Genomic DNA, 21,878 nt, shown 5'->3' with positions numbered 1-21,878 from the left:
TTCCTTTTTTTCCCCCTGTGCTTAAAACTCATTAAAAAAAAAAAAGTGTTTATACAATTGCTGCAATGTTACAGAGAGAGAGAGAGAGAGAGAGGGCTCATGTGCTTCTGAGAGACAGAGGGGGAGGGGGCTCCTGTGCTGCTGAGAGAGAGGGGGGGGGGGCTGGGGAGGCTCCTGCTGCTGAGAGAGAGAGAGAGAGCGAGCGAGAGCGAGAGCATGCAGCTGAGCAGGGAGCCTGGGTGTTTATGTCAGTGTTATTCAATGTTTTTACTATTACACTGTGCATTCTATGGTGTAATGATTAACTATATTTGTGCTTAAAAATCTTTAAAAAAATATATTTACATACAGTTCGTATGGTCTGGAATGGATTAATTGTATTTACATACAATCCTATGGGGGAAATTGCTTCGGTTTATGACCAGAGGTTTGGAACGAATTATGGTCGTGAACCGAGGTTCAACTGTATATTGACTCTAGAAAACATGATCAGCAAGTCTTTGATAGGCTGCAACAAAATGATGAAAGAACGGGCACATTTTTTAATCACAAGCTGGGTGGGTGGGTATTAGTTAGTTAATTAGTTACTCGAAGGATTTCAAGATTTAATATGCACAAGCGGTAACCCTGCAAAAGCAGCCCAAACCAGAAAAGACGGCTGGCAAAAAGTGGCTGACAAATTAAACGCGTCTGCATTGTACTTACTGAAAGTGACGTTACGGATTTTGCAAATGTTCATTTTTTCCCTCTGCTTAAAAAACATGATTATGCGGCGTATACTACGCCGCGGGTTGGTATGCAGCGTGTAAAACAGTTTGTTTGTCGCAGATAATTTGCCTTTTACTTTAAAACGAAGACAATTTCCTGTTAGATTTGCCTTTGCGGTAACAATTGATAAGGCACAGGGCCAGACTTTCAAAAAGATGTGCATGTATCTGCCAAAACCAGTTTTCAATCACGGACAGTTGTATGTTGCTCTCTCCAGAGTTCCATCTTTTCATTCACTTACTGGTATGCCTGCAGGAACACGTGCAGCGAGCGAGAGAGAGCGAGCGACACACACACACATACAGGCGCGCGAGAGAGAGAGCGCTGGATGCATAAGAATAATAATACTTCATTACATTGATATACCGGTGTTTTCAGTATTCAAAGCGCTATCCACACAGGGAGAAACCGGGAAGCGAACCCAAAATCTTCCACAGTCTCCTTAATGCAAAACAGTAGCACTACCATTGCGATACAAGGCAGTTAAAGAATACACCGGCCTCGATTTTGTTTTCACTTCTGTTACAGCGATCGGGTCATAGATAGCATTGTTGCAATGTTACTTTTCTTGGTGGCTTATTACATTACGGATGTTTCACATGTTAATTTTTTTCCCTGTGCTTAAAAGACATTAAAAAAGTGTTTCTCAACTGTGACTCCGGAACAACTCGGTACGCAAGCTATATTAAGCATCAACAACGAAGACTCGCTACACCTTAATGAACAAGTGCTGAAACTTATCCCTACCGACGAAGTAACTTTCACCAGCGTGGCCTCCATCGTCACAGACGATCCCTCTTTCAGGCATGGACAATTGTATGTTGCTCTCTCCAGAGGTCCATCTTTTCATTCACTCACAGTGGTATCCACAGACCCACCCCATTTGGACAACTGTGTCGTTCAGCAAGTGTTCACCCATCAATACATAATTATGCAGCGTATGTTACACCGCAGGTTGGCTAGTTATTTATATTTCTGAAAGCATTCTTTGTTTACAGCATTTTTTCCACACCTGCCTAAAACTTTTGCACAGTACTGTGTGTGTGTATATATATATATATATATATATATATATATATATATATTTATAGCTATGGACTCTGCAGAAAGTTGGCAACTTCTGCACATCTCAGCATGCACTGTCCCCGCTCTTTGATTTGACGTGGCCTACAACTTCGTGGCTGAGTTGCTTCCACTTTGTTACAATACCACTGACAGTGAGGCAATTTCACAAATGGACTTAAAGCACAGGTGGCATCCTATCACAGTACCAGGGTTGAATTCACTGAGTTTCTCCTGAGAGCGACCCATTCTTTCACAAATGTTTGTAGAAGCCGTCTGCCGGCCGAGGTGCTCGATGTTATACACCTGTGGCCATGGAAGTGATTGGAACATCTGAATTCAGTGATTTTGGAGGGGAGTCCCAATTCGTTTGGCAGTATAGTGTATGTGATTGGCTGTGTATCTTGAGGCTAAATAAAAATCTGTTCGACAAACCTTCAAGTCAAAGCAAAGTGCCTACTCCCTTTTATTAATTTGTAATTACATATTTAATGTGTATTTCTTGCCACTCATAGACGATAATGTAACTTCAGTCTGATATATTAACATAAGGTGTACAGTATGTGCATAGCTATGAATGTGGTACAGTTTACAGTTTAGCAACGACTTAGACAAGTAACAAACCAGGTGACTTCTTTATTCCCATCAGGTTCTGGTTCTGGCCCCAACCCGTGAAATTGCAGTGCAGATTCATTCTGTTATCACTGCTATTGGCGTTGAAATGGAAGGCTTGGAGTGCCACGTTTTTATTGGAGGGACACCACTGAGCCAAGACCGAGCAAGGCTGAAGAAATGCCATGTGGCTGTTGGCTCGCCAGGTGAGTGGTTTGTCATGTTAGCACCAATTTTAATATCCTCATCATTTTCACTCTGCTTTTCCTGTTGATGGTTATAGTTGTAACCCCCAAAACTAAACTAACTATGCCACCCTATCCCTACCAATTTCGCCAGCTCCTTCTAGAAACTCACTTTGGCACCCAGACCAGCCAGCAATTCTAATTCCTCCAGCATGTCTTGGGTCAGTCCCTGTGGGTGATGCTTTGTAGGCCTTCATAATGGGACATACTCAGGTGCGTCAGATCATTTCAGTTGGTCCTCTTGATGTGGAGGAACAGCAGCTACACCCCAAGGCACTCACCTATTTTAAAATTGATTAAAATAAATGTAGTCCAAGTAGTGAACAACTGATTGTTTGTAAGGCTTTACCATTATTTTAAGTTGTGTTCACAAATAATGGGACAGGCACCTACTGCTGTTGTCCTGTCTGTCCATGTTATAAACTCTGCTCCAAGTGGGTCGATTTTGTTGAAATTTGATAAACGTGTTCTTCAAGGAATTTTGTCAGGAAAGTCCATTTTCATTAAGATTTTGCAGTAGAGGGTACTGTATACATTTCTTCCATAATGGCATTACGTTCTTTAAGCTTTGGGGTTTGGAGACCAAATTGGTTAGTATTGTTTTTATGTCAGTTTTATTTTTGTTTTACCTTGTAAGGTATTTCAGTGCAACTATTTACTGTTTTAAATATACTTTATAAAGAAGTTTGATTTAGATAGATAAAATCAATATCAGAAGAGACCTGGGGTCTCATTACAGCATGAAAGTATGCATATGCTGAAAAACATCATGCGCCAAAAGAAAATCCAAATTATAAAACTCTGCAACTGTACACTTCAAAGTTTACACTTCATAAATTACTATTATCTTATAAATACAGGGTGAGTCAAAATTATGTTATCACTAATGGTACTGCTGTATATATACTTGTATACAATTTTTGTGGACAATTTATGTGCCACATATGGTACATGTGTTGAACATAATGGAGGCCAGGTTGAGACATTCCTGTAAATCATCTTGCACATATGAAGTATGTTTTGTGAATAAATTGTTTCCGCCATTCAAATGTTAACATAATTTTGACTCACCCTGTAAATACAGTCATATGAAAAAGTTTGGGAACCCCTCTTAATTCTTTGGATTTTTGTTTCTCACTGGCTGAGCTTTCAAAGTAGCAACTTCCTTTTAATAGATGACTTGCCTTATGGAGACAGTAGGATTTCAGCAGTGACATTAAGTTTATTGGATTAACAGAAAATATGCAATATGCATCATAACAAAATTAGACAGGTGCATAAATGTGGGCACCGCAACAGAGATATGACATCAATACTTAGTTGAGCCTCCTTTTGTCCTCTAGACGCTGTCCTCCTATAGCCTTTGATGAGTGTCTGGATTCTGGATGGAGGTATTGTTGACCATTCTTCATACAAAATCTCTCCAGTTCAGTTCAATTTGATGGACAGCCTGCTTCAAATCATCCCATACATTTTCGATGATATTCAAGTCAGGCGACTGTGACGGCCATTCCAGAACATTGTACTTCTCCCTCTGCATGAATGCCTTTGTAGATTTCCAACTGTGTCATTGTCTTGTTGGAAAATCCAACCCCTGCGTAACTTCAACTTTGTGACTGATGCTTGAACATTATCCTGAAGAATTTGTTGATATTGGGCTGAATTAATCCGACCCTTGACTTTAACAAGGGCCCCAGCCACACCGCCCCCACAGCATGATGGAACCTCCACCAAATTTGACAGTAGGTAGCAGGTGTTTTTCTTGGAATGCGGTGTTCTTCTTCCGCCATGCAAAGCGCTTTTTGTTTTGACCAAATAACTCAATTTTTGTGTCATCAGTCCAAAGCACTTTGCTCCAAAATGAATCTGGCTTGTCTAAATGAGCGTTGGCATACAACAGACGACTCTGTTTGTGACGTGAGTGCAGAAAGGGCTTCTTTCTCATCACCCTGCCATACAGATGTTCTTTGTGCAAATTGCTCTGAATTGTAGAACGATGTACAGATACACCATCTGCAGCAAGATGTTCTTTGCAGGTCTTTGGAGGTGATCTGTGGGTTGTCTGTAACCATTCTCACAATCCTGCGCATATGCTGCTCCTGTATTTTTCTTGGCCTGCTAGGTTTAACAGCAACTGTGCCTGTGGCCTTCCATTTCCTGATTTCATTCCTTACAGTTGTAACTGACAGTTTAAACCTCTGAGATGGCTTTTTGTAGCCTTCCCCTAAACCAGGAGACTCAACAATCTTTGTTTTCAGATCTTTGGAGAGTTGCTTTGAGGATCCCATGCTGTCACTCTTCAGAGGAGAGTCAAAGGGAAGGAAGCACAACTTGTAATTGACCACCTTAAATACCTTTATATCTCATGATTGGACACACCTGTCTATGACGTTCAAGGCTTCATGAGCTCATCCAACCAATCAGCATTGAGCAGTGACAGGCATTCAAATCAGCAAAATTACAAGGGGACCCACATTTGTGCACAGCCAGTTTTTCACATTTGATTTAATTTCATACAACTAAATACTGTGTCACTAAAAATCTTTGTTCGGAAAACACCCCCAGTACTCAGATGTTCATAGGAAATGAAAGACAGACCACTGTTATCTTTTTGTTGAAAGGAGAGTCAATTATTATGCAGGCGGAGAGGGGTTCACAAACTTTTTCATATGACTGTATATTTACCTGAACACACCTGAAATGCCTTCTTGAAAGAACAGCAACAACATCCATATTTAGAGCATGCTTATCAACCACATACAGTGGGTATAGAAAAGAATCCCCCCTTCAAAATATTCCCATTTTTTTGCTTTCCAGCCTTAAATGAAAACACACAAACTAATATTTTTTCCAGCTTTACTTACTCAATGTAATCTCTAACATCCAAGTGAAAGATATCACAGCTACAGTTCAGAAGAATTTAAAAAAATAAAAAACAAGAAATCCTGAGATGAATAAAGGACCCCCCCCCTCCTAAACTCCATCAGGTGTCAGTGCCCACCATTTCCATAGCAGTTACTGGCTTCCTTCCACCTGTGATCAGTTGTAATCCGTGTGATTAGTGAAGCTGTTCCTGGAGCATTCATTCCCTTGCTTGGTAGTGCAACTGACAGCAAACAACTGACTATGGGTGGTAAGTCACTTATAAAAGATCTCAGGGATAGAGTTGTGGACGGACATAAGGCAGGAGATGGAGACAAAAAAAATCTCAAAGGCTTTATCAATCTCAAGGAGCTCCGTAAAGTCCATCATAACGAAGTGGCACGTGTCTGGTACTTCTAGGACCCTCCCTGGATCCGGCCGTCCCTCCAAACTGGATGCAAGAGCAAGGAGGAAACTGGTAAGAGAGGCTACCAAGAGGCCAATGGACACTGTGAAGGAGTTACAGGATTTGATGGCAAAGAGTGGTCATTGTGTACATGTGACAACAATTTTAGAAGCGCTCCATAATTATGGCTTGTTCGGGAGGGTCGCACTTCTCAAGAAATTCCACATTAAGGCTCGTTTGAGCTTTGCCAGAATGCACCTTGAAGATTCTGATGCTAAGTGGAAAAAGGTCTTATGGTCAGATGAGACCAAAATCCAACTATTTGGCCTCAATACCAAACAGTACAGCAATGCAGCTCACCATCCACAACACACCATACCTACAGTAAAGCATGAAGGGGGCAGCATCCTGTTGTGGGGGTGTTTCTCTGCTGCAGGGCCTTGTTACGGTAGAAGGAAAAATGGACGGGGCAAAATACCATCAAATTCTGGAGGAAAACCTGCTACCTTCTGCCAGAAAGTTGAAGACGGGCAGAATGTTCAGCTTTCAACATGACAACGACCCGAAGCACACAGCAAAATTGACCACACAGTGGCCGAAGGAGAAAAAAGTGAATGTCCTGGTGTGGCCAGTCAGAGCCCAGACCTACATCACACTGAAAATCTGGGAAAAGATCTGAAGATAGCAGACCACCAATGCTCACCATCCAATTTGACCGAACTTGGAACAGTTAAACTGTAAAGAAGAGTGGGGGGCAAATATTACTAATCTAGGTGGGCAAAGCTGATAGAGAAGAATCCCAACAGACTCAAGGCTGTCATTAAAGCAAAAGGGGGGTCAACAAAATGACATTGACATTGGGGGGGGGGTGATCCTTTATTAATCTCAGTAGGTCTTGTTTTTGATTTTTTTTATAATTTTTATAACTAGCTGTGATATCTTTCACTTGGATGTTATTGGTTGCATTGAGTAAGTAAAGCTGGGAAGAAATATTTTTGTGTGTGTTTTCATTTAAGGCTGTAAAGCAAAATAAAATGGGAATATTTCAGGGGGGGGGGGTACATATGCAGTCATGATTCTTCAGACTTTCATTGATTGGTAGAGCAGCCTCCCACCTGATCCATCGAGAGATCACCCCCTGCGTTTGAGGAGCCCTGTGGTGCGCTCCGTGGCGGTATACGCAAGATCACGCGTGGCATAATAGCACTTCTCTGCTGCACTCTGGTGACCAAGGAAACCTGTTATGATATTATTGCTGTTGCAATGAATAGTGTAGCCCATATGAAACACTGAAAGGTTCAGCCAGTTACCTAACCAATAAGCCAGCCACCGCGAACAGCTCCCAAAGCAAGTTGTCTGCCAACACAACTTTGCTCGAGAATATAAAGAATCCCAGGTTGACCCAGGTCACCAAGCCACAATGTTTCAGTCTCAACTTGACATCCCAGGTGATTTGTGTGTTAATGGAATGTAACAAAAGTAGGCGCATTCTCACAAGGTGCCTTGATTGCAATGTGAGTACAGTCAGTTACCCTGATTACATTAGGAAAACAGAACACTGCTGAAAATCACATAAAAACATATTATGTTTTATGTATTTACTCACCATTCCCCGCGGCTCCGCCCACATAGTAGTGAAACAGGACAAACTTTGCAAATCAATAAACAAAAAGGTATCGCTAGCTAAGCGGAGGCAAGGTACACTCCAAAACACAGAGGTAGACCGACTCACCACTCCTGACGTCACGCTTACCTCTCCTTTCGGCCCGCAGCCACTTTCTCGGATTAGCACAAATATATCGTTCCTGCAAGTGAACTATGATTCTTAGCGCAATGAGAGAAGTCGCAAAATCAACTGGAATATTCAAGCAAATTCTAGCAAAAAACCCGATCTTGTTCTCTTTCTACACCGATGTAAGATACACCCCGAGGCTGGTGCGTGAGTGAGGAGGGCCTCGGCCTGCCTCCTCTGTCTTGGATTACCACAAATACTGTAAATTAGTACCACAAAGCGAAACTATGATATTTAACGTGATAAGAGGAGTCACAAAATCAACCGGAATATTTAAGCAAATTCTAAAAAAAAAAAAAAACAATATAAATCCAATAAGTACTTCTCTCGAGAAAAGTGGACAGGCATACAGACAGACAGACACACGTTGGATTTTATATATATATCTATATATATATATATATACACACAGTGGAAACTCGGTTTGCGAGTAACTTAGTTTACGAGTGTTTTGCAAGACGAGCAAAAATTTTTAATAAATTTTCACTTGATAAACGAGCGAGGTCTTGCAGTACGAGTAGTATGTACTGTATACGCTTTGTCTGCTGAGCGTCATGTGATCACAACTGAGCTGATGGTTTTTCTCTCTCTCTCACTGTGGGATTGTGGGCAATCGTTTCCTATTCTCCATCTGAGTCGGCGTGCCTCACTCATATAGTCAACATCCGTATGAGCATATAGTGTTTACTACAGCATTAGCATTGTGACTGTGTGTGTGTGTGTGTGTGTGTGCTGTGACGTGCGAGTCCCCGTCTTGCACCCTTAAACACGAAGCTGAGTCTCAATACTTTAGCGACACCAGCTTTATTCAGCTTGAAACAGCAACAGCGTGGTTATTTATACAGAGACACAGCAGTCAGGCAGTGCCCTGCACATGTATTATGTTCCTTGTATCACCCATTGATGGCAGGCGCTTATAGCATGTCCGCGATCTTTTCGGATTTGCTTTTACGGAGAACTGGTACAGCGCTGGGAGACTGCGATTGCTTTGGGACGCTCTTCCGCGTGTCGTCCTGTTGGGTGCAATCCCACAAGAGTTTAGAAACTCACTCACACCAGCCATGATTCTTTTCAAAGGTAAAGTGCAAGTTAATTTGTGTTATGTATTTTTACTTTATATTTTGTATTAATCATTTTTATATGAATAGTTTTGGGTTGTGGAACAAATCATCTGAGTTTCCATTATTTCTTATGGGGAAATTCACTTTGATGTTCGAGTGCTGTGGACTACAAGCACGTTTCCGGAACGAATTGTGCTCGCAAACCGAGGTTCCACTGTGTGTGTGTGTGTGTATATATATATATATATATATATATATATATATATATATATATATAATATATTTAGATTTAGATGTATTATGCAGTGTGGCACTGTTATTAAGGCTTTGTACTTCAAAACCTGAGGTTGTGGGTTCAAATCCTGCTACAGCAGACTCTTACCTGACAATCACGTCACTACAGTAAAACAACTTGGCACTTGTGGCGGATGTGTTGCAGATGAGCGCTGAATGCCACTCACACTGGGAGCAAACTCGCGGCCTGTAGGCAGGCCTGCCAAGATGGCTGACTGTTGATACCAAAACCTTTCTAGCATTTCCAATGCGCTGTTCCTTCGTGTGACCGCATCGATCACAAAATTTCTGTGCTGGCAAGTCAAATTAACATTGCTTCTCTTGAAGCACATGGTTAGCTGTACAGCTAAGGTGGAAAAAGTTTGCAACCAGCTTCACCTGGCCGAGCAAGCGGGCAATTGTTGGAATTTTGCGAGCAGCCGTACCAAAGTGAGTGTGTGCAAAGCAGCACAATAAGCTATACCACATGGGCCATATTAGCGCCATTGTCAGTCACAATGACTGGTTCTTTGTCACTTATGCTTCATTCATCCAATGCTATCAACAAGCATCAGCTCTAGATCCTTATTTTTAAACACTTTACAGTATGTGTGAGGCAGAACTGGGAGGACACATTTTCAAGACTGATTAACGTTAACACGAGAGGAACTGAAGATATGTGTAACTTGATAAAGTATAGAAAGGGTCTTCCTGCTGTTTCTTTAATTTTGGACTAATTCAAGATTAAATGTCCAATAGGGGAAGATATTTTTGGCTGACAGTTTAGTTTAAGGGTGTCTACATGGAGATTCATAACACATGAATAAGTTACTGAATAACATATTTACTATTTAAGAATCATATATTTGATTATTTTTATTATTCACAAAATTATAGTTATTTTATAAAGTAGATGTCTTTGCATTGTATTAAAACAAGGAGCCCCTCACCGTCAATACGTGTGGACTCTGATGCAGTGAGACATGTTAGTGAAATAACAGTGCAGTACTGTGAAAAAGCTTTTTAAACAGCAATTATATTTTGTTCCACATCTTGTAAATACAGATGTTAACTTTTTATTACTAATCACCTATCACTTCTTAAATATCACTCCATGCTTCCGCATATGCTATGAAGTCACTATGTAGACATCCTTCAAATTAAGCATTACTCAAATTTGACACATATTATTTTTCTCTATGCATGGTTAAGTAATCTCTAAGAAAATCAACACTTCAAATATATCGGTGCAAGTATTCAAGAGTATTACTTGTCATTTCATCCATATACAGTAGTACGGCATACAGTGAAACCAAACAACGTTCCTCCAGGACCATGGTGCTGCATAAAACACAGGACAACGAAGAATCCATGACACATAATGTATAACAAGTTTGCATATGTGCAAACATGTGCAACACTGCAGAACTTAACACATATATCAGATATCAGACCGGTCCATGAGTGTTCAGGAGTCTGACTGCTTGGGGGAAGAAACTGTTACACATTCTGGAGGTGAGGGCCCGAATGCTTTGGTATGTTAATGCATGTTAATTCATTCAAGAAAAAATTGATATTGAGTCGAATCGGGACATTATGAACCGAAATCAAAATCGGGACCCAGTCCTTTTTTTCATTTCACAAGTCTCCATACACACTCTTGATTTTCTTTGTCTGATCATATCAGATTAACCACGTCCTGCCTTAATTAGCATCTGAAACAGGATGTTTACCCTAGTTCGTCACAGTAGCTGAACTCGGTGTAACTCACCATGAGATGTAACGGTTCTTTCAACTTAAATAGCGACCAGACATTCCTTAGTATATGGAGGTTGGCCAGTTTTGAACCCTTTCCACCTTACTTTTATCTTCGCTCCAAATCTTTACCCAATACATCCTCTGACAAGTTGCCCCTCTCATAAGCTGTAGTGATCACAGTGCTACCAGCTGGGTACGGGAGTTTTTAATATGTCCCAGTTTACATGGAGGCAGAGTGGAGTGGGTGGAGAAGAGTGTCAGGAGTGATTTGTGACAAATGGGTACCAGCAAGATTTAAAGATAAGGTCTACAAGACAGTAGTGAGACCACCTATTGTATTTGGGTTGGAGACGGTGGCACTGACCAAAAAACAGGAGACAGAGCTGGAGGTAGCAGAGTTAAAGATATTAAGGTTTGCATTGGGTGTGACGAGGATGGAGAGGCGAGATCGCGTTGGTTTGGACATGTGCAGAGGAGAGATGCTGGGTATATTAGGAGAAAGGTGCTAAGGATAGAGGTGCCAGGCAAGAGGAGAAGAGGAAGATGTAAGAGAAGGTTTATGGATGTGGTGAGAGAGGACATGCAGGTGATGGGTGTGATTTTGCAAGATGACGAGAACAGGAAGAGATGGAACAAGCTGATCCGCTGTAGTGACCTCTAACGGGAAGAGCAGTCTGTTAACGTACTCAGATGTTGTAGACATTGCTCACCAATAATAAGGATTTTTCAGCCATAAAACAGAACCTAAAAGCCAAAGACCCAGTTCTATATCATCAGTAAGGGACAGTAGAGTACAGTTTCAAACTCACTTGTTCAGGTTTGCTCATCCTCTGGACGAGGTGCGCCTCTAAAGCTTTCACAAACTTTGGGATTTACTGGTAAGACTGTGGATTATTTCCTTTAAGGTATCTGATTTGTCAGGGGAGAACTCGCCACCATGCATCCATATGTTTCCTTCATTTACCTCTGGTCTATTCAATTCTTTTGGTGTTCTGGATTTTCTTTGTGGCTCTCAAAAAACAGTTTGGTGTTCTGGTTTGTTTTTTGTTCGTTCATGGGGTGTTGCAAATATTTTAAATATTTGTTTTATGTGCAATACTACAGCTGGGTTTAAGTAGATTTTCTTTTGTCTTTTATTTATTAGATAGATAGATAGATAGATAGATACTTTATTAATCCCAAGGGGAAATTCACATACTTCAGCAGCAGCATACTGATAAAAAACAATATTAAATTAAAGAGTGATAACAATGCAGGTATATAGACAGACAATAACTTTGTATAATGTTAACGTTTACCCCCCCGGGTGGAAGTGTAGCGTCGCATAGTGTGGAGGAGGAACAATCTCCTCAGTCTGTCAGTGGAGCAGGACGGTGACAGCAGTCTGTCACTGAAGCTGCTCCTCTTTCTGGAGATGATCCTGTTCAGTGGATGCAGTGGATTCTCCATGATTGACAGGAGTCTGCTCAGCGCCCGTCGCTCTGCCACAGATGTCAAACTGTCCAGCTCCATGCCTACAATAGAGCCTGCCTTCCTCACCAGTTTGTCCAGGCGTGAGGCATCCCTCTTCTTTATGCTGCCTCCCCAGCACACCACCGTGTAGAAGAGGGCGCTCGCCACAACCGTCTGATAGAACATCTGCAGCATCTTATTGCAGATGTTGAAGGACGCCAGCCTTCTAAGGAAGTATAGTCGGCTCTGTCCTTTCTTACACAGAGCATAAGTATTGGCAGTCCAGTCCAATTTATCATCCAGCTGCACTTCCAGGTATTTATAGGTCTGCACCCTCTGCACACAGTCACCTCTGATGATCACGGGATCCAAGAGTGGCCTGGTCCTCCTAAAATCCACCACCAGCTCCTTGGTTTTGCTGGTGTTCAAGTGTAGGTGGTTCGAGTCACACCATTTAACAAGGTCCTAACGGGTGGTTGACTGATAAAAATACAGGATTGGATTAATCTTGGTGTTGGAACTCTCATTTTAAATTAAGTGAAGCATGTCGTGGTTGCGCAAGTCTGTTGTAGCCTTAGCAGTATTAGAATTTACGAGTTCCGTTACAAATATATGATTATTTGTGCTACTCCAGCCATACATGTGTTTATAACTTGTTTGATCTGAGATTTTCAAGTTCAGTTATTTTTGTATAGAGCACAGGTTTGGAGTTTGTGGAAAAATTCACATTTGCCATGCATTAACAGCAAATGGCTAAATCGTAACATTTTGATGCAAGAAAGCATGAGCTGCATTAAATAAGCAGCAAAGCAAGTGCATAAAAATATAAAATATGTTAACATTATTTGTGGTATGACCAGCTAACAGGAGAGGAGAGGAGAACAGAAACTCCAGTCAGCTGTATTGTTGGAGAATTTACACGATGGGATCATCTGGCTTCACACAACAGCTTGGTGTTGTCTGCCTTATGTATAAAGATTATAAGCGGATACCTTTTTTTAGGTTCGTTTGCATATAATGCATGAAGCACCTATTGACAAAGCCCATGTCCGTCTGTCTGTCCACATGTAAACACTCGCTCCCTGTGGAAGAATTTTATTGAGATATTGAACAATTATGCTTCAAAGAAATTTGTCAAAACCATTCAATTTTCGTTCAGGTATCTCAAACAGATCACGTTGTATAAACTTTTAAAATTTCAATATTTCCCTTTGAAAAGCATTGACAAATTTGAAGATTCGTACACCTTAAAACGGAAAAACGTTTTCTGTGTGACTTCAACGAGGAATGAGTTTACTGTTTCAGTTTTACCTCGAGAGCGGTCGCTTGATTTTGTACATTTTGTGTATTTTCCTCTTTTAGTCATCTGTCGGCCACTCGGATGCCCAATGAAAGTGAGTCAAGCGTCGGGCAAAGCGTGTGTGCAAACCGTTCACACAGCAGCACCTTCTGCCGCTTCTTTAGGTAGGTTAACCATCAGAGAAAACAAAAAAAAATGTAACTTTTCTGAAAATAAATGTAAGGGAAACACAATAATGGAAACTTACAAGCCTGAATTGATTGAACAATATTATCTGGAGACACGTAAACGGTGTTTGGACTAATTAATGTGTGAATATTAATATGTGAATTTCCCATTGGGATTAATAAAGTATCTATCTATCTATCTATCTATCTATCTATCTATCTATCTATCTATCTATCTATCTATCTATCTATCTATCTATCTATCTATCTATCTATCTATCTATCTATCTATCTATCTCTTATAAACTGCCTTTCACATCTATCTATCTATCTATCTATCTATCTATCTATCTATCTATCTATCTATCTATCTATCTATCTATCTATCTATCTATCTATCTATCTATCTATCTATCTATCTATCTATCTATCTATCTATCTATCTATCTATCTAATAACACTGGAAAGGCGCGGCTGCCCTCAGTGATATATACGGGTTTTAAAATGGACTGTGGCATCAGGCGGTGGGGGATTCAGTAGCTTAAACCCCTGACCTTTCAGTCCCCGATATGCACGAACAATTGCAGCAAGCTAATGACCTTTTTGTACATCATGTGGCATTCATACTCCTGTTATACAATAAATCAGTTTTTTTTTTCCAAGTTTTTAATTATTTATGTAATTTTAACGAATTAGTGTGGTTTTTGTTAATATTAATAGCTAGGCAGAGAACTTATTTCAGTTCGTTTTCTCCTTTCATAGGGAATTATTGATGCTGATGTTATGCTAGTATTGGTCATTTTATATTAATATATATTTTTCAGTAGCTACTTATGGATACTATTATTTCAATATATTTTCAAAAATGTTGTATTCAAACAAACTGAACAACAATTTGTCACAGACCCTCCACCACTAACACATTTCAATGGATTCCATTTTCACATCGCCGAGTTGTAGTCTGCTGTTTATGAAAGCCATTGAGCTGCCGCAAACTTCTTTATACTCTGTTTTTAACTCCATTGTAATGTGCTGTTAAAAGGCACATATTTAATGTCGTCTACTAACATATACTAACATACTGCCTGTCTTGCTATATGGTTGCGAGACATGAGCGCTATCCAGTGACCTGAGACGAAAACTGGACTCCTTTGGTACTGTGTCTCACCGGAAAATCCTTGGGTACCGCTGGTTTGACTTTGTGTTGCTCATGGAGTCCCGAATGAGGCACATGACCTGCATTGTGAGGGAGCGTCAGTTACGGCACTACAGCCATGTTGCACGATTACCCGAGGGTGATCCGGCTTGTAAGATCCTCATTGTTGGGGACCCGAGTGGCTGGACCAGGCCAAAAGGTCACCCACATAACATCTGGCTGCGACAGATAGAGGGTCATTTCCGGAGGGTGGGACTGGACCGTGTGTCTGCCTGGGGGGTTGCCAACCGGGATCCCGAATTGTTTCATCGTGTGGTGGGTGCGGCAACGCGCTGTACCAGTGCATGCTCCCCAACTTGACTTGTCTTACTAACATATGAAATTGCATTGTTGTCACAACTACCGTATATACTCGGGTATAAGTCGCGTCTTGAAACCCGAAAAATCGGTCATAGAATCAAACCCCAACTTATATACCCGTTCAAAAATGCAACACTTATTTTTTTTTTTTGTACATCTTCTTGTCTCCTCCAATCTCGCATCAGTTTCTCAAACACATTGAATTTTGTCGCAGCAGTGCAGTTACCAATTTCTTTCGCTACTTCAACGACGTTTAATTTAAAACCAGTTTCATATTTTCTTCTGATCGAACGCTCCATGGTAGATAAGGGATGCTGTTACGATAAAGGTGTATGAGGGTGTGAGATACAAAAAACATTAAACAGTACAAACGTCGCTCCGGAATAGTTTGGGTATTACTGTGTGGTCACATAGGCACAATACATAGAAATTAAAGGCTGGGGGCTTCATGGTTACTCTCTCAGGTGGGCATTAGCATGTTATAATCTCTTGGACCAATAGTGTGAGTTTTCCACATTCAACTTTACAACCGACATTATTAAATTACCGGAAATTATACGTTAAAATCAAGCCCCGACTTATCCACGGGAGAACTTAAACGCTAGTATATATACAATATTTTTGAATGTGACTCATTGTTATAGCATTATTTAATAAGCTAAAATAACTGACATGGATGATTTAAATAAAAAATGTGAACTGCTCCGACTTTACATATTAGTTAATTCAGTTGCTGAATGCATCTGAATGTTAGCGCCATGCATACATTGTCTAACTTGTTGCTTTATAGCATATGTCCTCCTGAAGGGTATTTAGCATTTTGTAAACCCCCCCCCACCCCCCTTTTTCCACTCACACCTCAGATCTACAAACTTCTTCCTCTTAGACCAACCTCTGGTAGTGATGAGACCAAAACCAAACAGAAAGACGAGTCACTAATTCAGTGAGTTTATTTTAATGCAGGTCGGGTAAAGCAGCTGATCGAGCTCGGCTACCTGTCAACGACTGGTGTTCGCTTGTTTGTACTGGATGAAGCAGACAAACTCCTGGAAGAGGGCAGTTTTCAAGAACAGATCAAGTATGTAAATATAACAAAGTAACATTATTTTTATTTTCGTTTGGTATTTGGTACACTGTATTAACCCTTAAACTGCTGGAACCGGCTCTAGTCCAGTGCAATTTGCCAGCATGTCAGAGCTGAGTATATTCAGCGACGTACATTCATTAAATGCAGCAACCAGCTATAGTTGCTTCCCAGTGCAATTTGCACAGTACGCTGGAGCTGATCACTCTGTGCTGTACATTTGTTGACCAGCCAGCTCATGACTACTGCTGCCCCCTGCAGCATCACTCTCCCTGGCATTCAGCCGCTGCACTAGACTGGCCTGCCAGCATCAGTGTTTACCTCTGTGTTCTTGTGTGCAGCCAGTTCAAGTGCAGTGGGCTCAGTGATGTACTGAATTTCATCAATGGTGTCAGTTGTACCTTGTACATGTAATAATAGATTGTTCCAGTAGTTGTGATATCTTTCAATTGGATGTTACAGGTTGCATTGAGTAAGTAAAGCTGGGAAGAAATATTTTTTGTTTGTGTTTTCATTTAAGACTGTAAAGCAGGAAAAAAATTGGAATATTTCGAAGAGAGTGATTCTTTTCTATACCCACTGTATAATAATAGATTGTTGCAGTAGTTTTTTTTAATACAGTGGAACCTCGGGTCACGAACGTCTCGCACCACGTACAAATCGCGTTACGACCAAAAAGTTCGCCAAACTTTTACATCTGTTCACGACCACACACTTGGGTGACGAACAAGCCAGTTTCCCTTCCGGTTCGTACGCACCGATGATTTCCGCATGTGTTCAGTCTCTCCCTGTGCATTCCCTGTGCAGCGAGCACGAGTGAGCATATAAATATTTACATACAGCTGGTATGGTCCGGAGCGGATTAATTATATTTACATACAATCCTAGGGGGGAAATTACTTTGGGTCACAACCAAATCAGGTTGCAACCAGAGTTTTGGAACGAATTACGGTCGTGACCCGAGGTTCCACTGTATTCCAACAGATGATGCATCACAAACATTAACACTACTTTTATGACTCCCATACCAAATAGCTTACAACAGAGATATATGTACTGCATTTCTCATTCTAACAGATGGCGTGGTGCAAGCATTAACACTACTTTTTGAGTCCCATACCAAATGGCATATAAAAGAGACACATGTATTCAATTTGTCATTCCAACAGATGGCGAAGCGCAAACATTAACACTGCTTTTATGAGTCCTATACCAAATGGCATATAACAGAGACATATGTATTATATATATATATTTACATACAGCTCGTACAGTCCAGAATGGATAAATTGTATTTACATATAATTCTATGGGGGAAATTACTTAAATCGGGTTGCGACCGAGTTTTGGAACGAATTACGGCCGTGACCCGAGGTTCCACTGTAGTTTTTACAGTTCATTGGCAGTGTGTAAAATGATCAGTGTTGCAGCAATTGTGATGCTCTTTGCATGAAAAAAACATGTGTTCCATTGAAATTTCACTTTTTTTGGTTAAAAAAGTGCAGCAAAAAAGAATTTGGCATCCAGGGGTGCATTAACCCCCCAAAGTATGTGGCAGTTTAAGGGTTAATCCCTAAGGGGAAAATTCTAAATGACTTTCTGTTAAATTGCTGTTTACAAGATTTTACATTCAAATAAGTTTGAGTAAAGGGGAAGCCCAACTTGATGTTATGTGTGTTACTGCAGCCAGCAACCGGTTTCTCTTGCTTGTATATTTACTTCAGAAAGTTTTCAGATCTCTTCACTCTATTGACATTTTGTTAGGTTACATCTTTGTGCTAAAATCATTTACATTATTTGTTCCCCTCAATAGACAAGTGTGAGGGAGTCACACAAGGGAGTAACAGACAAGATCCCAGTGTGAGGAGGTCCACACCAGAGATCTTCTTGAAGTCCTTACCTTTTTGATATGGTTATGGTTGTGTTGACTTTTGAGGTAGAAGACCAATCCCCCCCGGTGCAGGCTTTGTGCTGATAACATTGTGTTGTGTAGCACTGGAAAAGAGGAAGTGGAGAGGAAGTTAGAAGAATGGAGAAGGACTTTGGAGGGTAGAGGATTGAAGATAAACAACAGGAAGAAGAAGACGGAATATCTGAGGTTTTACGACGATCAGGATTCAGAAGTTAGTCTGCAGGGAGAGCCATTGAGAAGAGTGAATACATATAAATATCTAGGATCAGTGGTAGTCCATAATGGAAAACTAGATGTTGACATAACCCATAGAGTGCAGTGTGGATGTAACAATTGGAAGAAGGTATCAGGAGTATTGCATGATTGAAGAATTAAAATGAAGGTTAAAGGTCAGGTTTTTAAGACAGTGCTAAGACCAGCAGTGATATACGTGGCTGAGACTTAGGCAGTAATGGCGAGCGAAGGAGAAGAAGATGGATGTGGCAGAAAGGAGAATGTGGAGATGGATGTGTGAAGTTACAGAAAATGACAGAGCGGGAAATGAGACAACCAGAGGTACAACAAGCAGAGGAGAGAGGCGTCTAAGAAAGGACAGCAAAGGAGGCTGAAGCAGTATGGACATGTGATGAGGAGAGACAATGAATATGTGGGCAAAAGAGTGATGGGAATGGAAGTGCAGGAGGAGAGAATGCGAGGAAGGCCAGAGTGGAGGTGGATGGATAAAGTAAAAGAAGATCTGAAGGAAAAGGGTCTGACTGTTGAGTAGGTGCAGGTCTGAGATGTTTAGAGAAGGTCAACTAAGCACATTGACCATACATAGAAGTAGGAAAGGAGTAGGAGTAGTAAATAGGAATGAAGAGACAGATGGTGACCAGTAAGATGGAGATTCAGTTTCCCATGTGATGGAACCTGGGGCGTCAGCGAGCCTCATATCGCCAAACGCAATCACACAGTGTCCCAGGTTCAAATAAAGAAGTGTTTATTAAACACTCTTCTACAAAGTAACAAAAACACAAGCACAAGTATCCGTACTCTCTGTGTCTCACTAATTCACCTCTCCTCTCACCACCGCACTGCCCTCCTCCAGTTGAGTGTTGCTCCACGTCCTCCAAGCTCTGGCTCGCCTGGACAAGGGAGTGTGGTCCCTTTTATTAAGACCAGCAGGGATGTATGGGTCTGAATGAAAACCTGCGGCCCTCCAGGCCCGGAGTTCAAAACCCTTGTTCTAGAGTATTGAGTGTTTGATATGGGGGAAAATTTATTTAAATGATTTTAGCACAAGGCTAAAACATAGCAAAATGTAAAAGCAAGTGCAAATGTAGATAAGGAAAGCATCTTTTAGAATGTGGCATCATTTATCAACCCATCGATCTTTTCAAGGAGTCTTTCTCACAGTGTTACAAATACTCTTTTTTTACATTCTTGTATACAAAGTATAGGGAAAGATTTGTTTTCGTCTAAAAATTTGATGTTGAGGTTTTGATGAATCTCAGCGTTTAGACCTCCCTGAGTTCGAAAATACCATTTCTTGGAATTATGTCTTTGTGTATGTCTGTCTGTGTGTGTGTGCATAAACATGATAACTTGAGTACGCTTCCAATTAGCTCAACCATATTTTGCATACAAGTATTTGGTACAAAACTCAGATTTCTATCAATGTTTTGGCTTTTTCCGTTAACCGTAAGTGGTGCTTTACCTTTTATTCATGCAGATTTATTCAACTTTCATAATAATTGTGCAATATATTAATTAATTTGATTTGATTTGTTGTTTATGGTTCTTTTAATGTACAAAATATAATCATTGTCTTGCGGTTTACTTCTCAAATATCGATTCCTATATCAGACTATACGAGAAAGTCGAGGGGAGACCACTCCTGAATTTTTTTGGAAAAGGAATTTTGAGTTTGGCTGAATAGTGCACTTAGACACTGTACTGCCAGCTCCTGGAGCATTCTCAGAATGTCCTTAAGCAATCTGAATATCTCCTAATTTATTATGCATCTACACTGTGCCCATGTTGCTGGCAGTACAGACTCTAACTCCCAATGACCCATTACTGGAAAAGCAGGTTCTGAAAGCAAACAGATCACAGTCCAGTATAAATTATGATGTGTTCAAATATCTCCTTTGGATTTATTGCTGAAGGAACCCCGCAGAGTTTGCTTTAGAACATTAGAACATTCTAGACGAGAACAGACCATTCAGCCCAACAAAGCTCGCCAGTCCTACCCACTTATTTCTTCCAAAAAAACATCAAGTTGAGTTTTGAAAGTCCCTAAAGTGTTACTGTCTACCACAATACTTGGTAGCTTATTCCAAGTGTCTATCGTTCTTTGAGTAAAGAAAAGCTTCCTAATGTTTGTTTGAAATTTACCCTTAAGTTTCCAACTGTGTCCCCGTGTTCTTGATGAACTCATTTTAAGGTCACCGTCTCGATCCACTGTACTAATTCCCTTCATATTTTTAAACACTTCAATCATGTTACCTCTTAATCTCCTGAAGTTTAAACTGTAAAGGCTCAGCTCTTTTAATCTTTCCTCATAACTCATCCCCCGTAGCCCTGAATCAGCCTAGTTGCTCTTCTCTGGACCTTCTCTAGTGCTGTTATGCCCTTTTTGTAGCCTGGAGACCAAAACTGCACCCAGGACTCCAGATGAGGCCTCACCAGTGTGTTATAAAACTTGAGCAGGACCTCCTGTGACTTGTACTCCACACGTCAAGGCGCTATATAACCTGACATTCTGTGAGCCTTCTTAATGGCTTCTGAACACTGTCTGGCAGTTGATAGCTTAGAGTCCACTACGACTCCTAAATCCTTCCCATATGGTGGACTCTCAATTTTCCGACCGGCCATTGTGTATTCAAGCCTAACATTTTTACTTCCTATGTGTAATTCTTTACATTTCCTGACATTAAATTTTATCTGCCCAAGCCTGTCTGCTGTCCAAATCCTTCTGTAATGATTTAATGGATTCCAAATTATCTGTTAATCCACCTATCTTGGTATCATCTTCAAATTTAACCGGCTTGTTACTTCTATTCCTATCTAAATCATATATACATGTTAAAAATAGCAGTGGCCCTAGCAGTGACCCTGCTGGTCACCACTCTTAACACCAGCCAACTCTGCACCCATCTTAAAACATCACCTTGAACTCCCTCTTCGTTTAGTGTAGTTCTTTACCGTGAGTTCGTCAAAATCGCTGAAATGTTGGGGAACTCGGCCAATTCTGCGAAATGCACTGAAGTCAATGGAGAAGGAGGAGCCGAACTAACGTTAAGTGGATTATAATGGTGTGATGGTGTTTTAAGTGTGCCATAGAGCTAGGGAAGCATCTGGCAACTATGTCAGATCAATTATTATGTAATGTAATCCGTGAAGAGAGGCAGCGGTTCTAAACACTATGCCACTGTGCCTCAAACAACAAACGACGGAGACGGAATGGCCATAAACTAGCAATAAATAACAAAATACATATACATCATTGCACTCAGAGTTTCAGTCCTAGGACACACAACTGGCCGTGCCTCAAAGTGGCGATTTGGGATCGACTCATTCCATTTTTTTGCTTCAAGCGCTGGGGGAACATTTTTTTTTGTTTCTTC

The 21,878-nt window shown here is 40.8% G+C and overlaps 1 protein-coding gene across 1 annotated transcript in view; it reads left to right on the top strand.

Moving 5' to 3' along the window:
* Positions 1-21,878, top strand: part of ddx20 (DEAD (Asp-Glu-Ala-Asp) box polypeptide 20) — a 66,727-nt gene that overhangs the window by 9,932 nt on the left and 34,917 nt on the right. Inside the window, exons 3-4 of the mRNA XM_028796354.2 lie at positions 2,480-2,648; positions 16,238-16,352. Of these exons, the coding sequence (XP_028652187.2) occupies positions 2,480-2,648; positions 16,238-16,352 (284 nt within the window). The remainder of the gene's footprint in view (positions 1-2,479; positions 2,649-16,237; positions 16,353-21,878) is intronic.

The sequence above is a fragment of the Erpetoichthys calabaricus genome, chromosome 3 (assembly GCF_900747795.2).
Source record: "Erpetoichthys calabaricus chromosome 3, fErpCal1.3, whole genome shotgun sequence".
Taxonomy (NCBI): Eukaryota; Metazoa; Chordata; class Cladistia; order Polypteriformes; family Polypteridae; genus Erpetoichthys; species Erpetoichthys calabaricus.
This window is presented reverse-complemented; position numbering and strand designations above follow the sequence as displayed.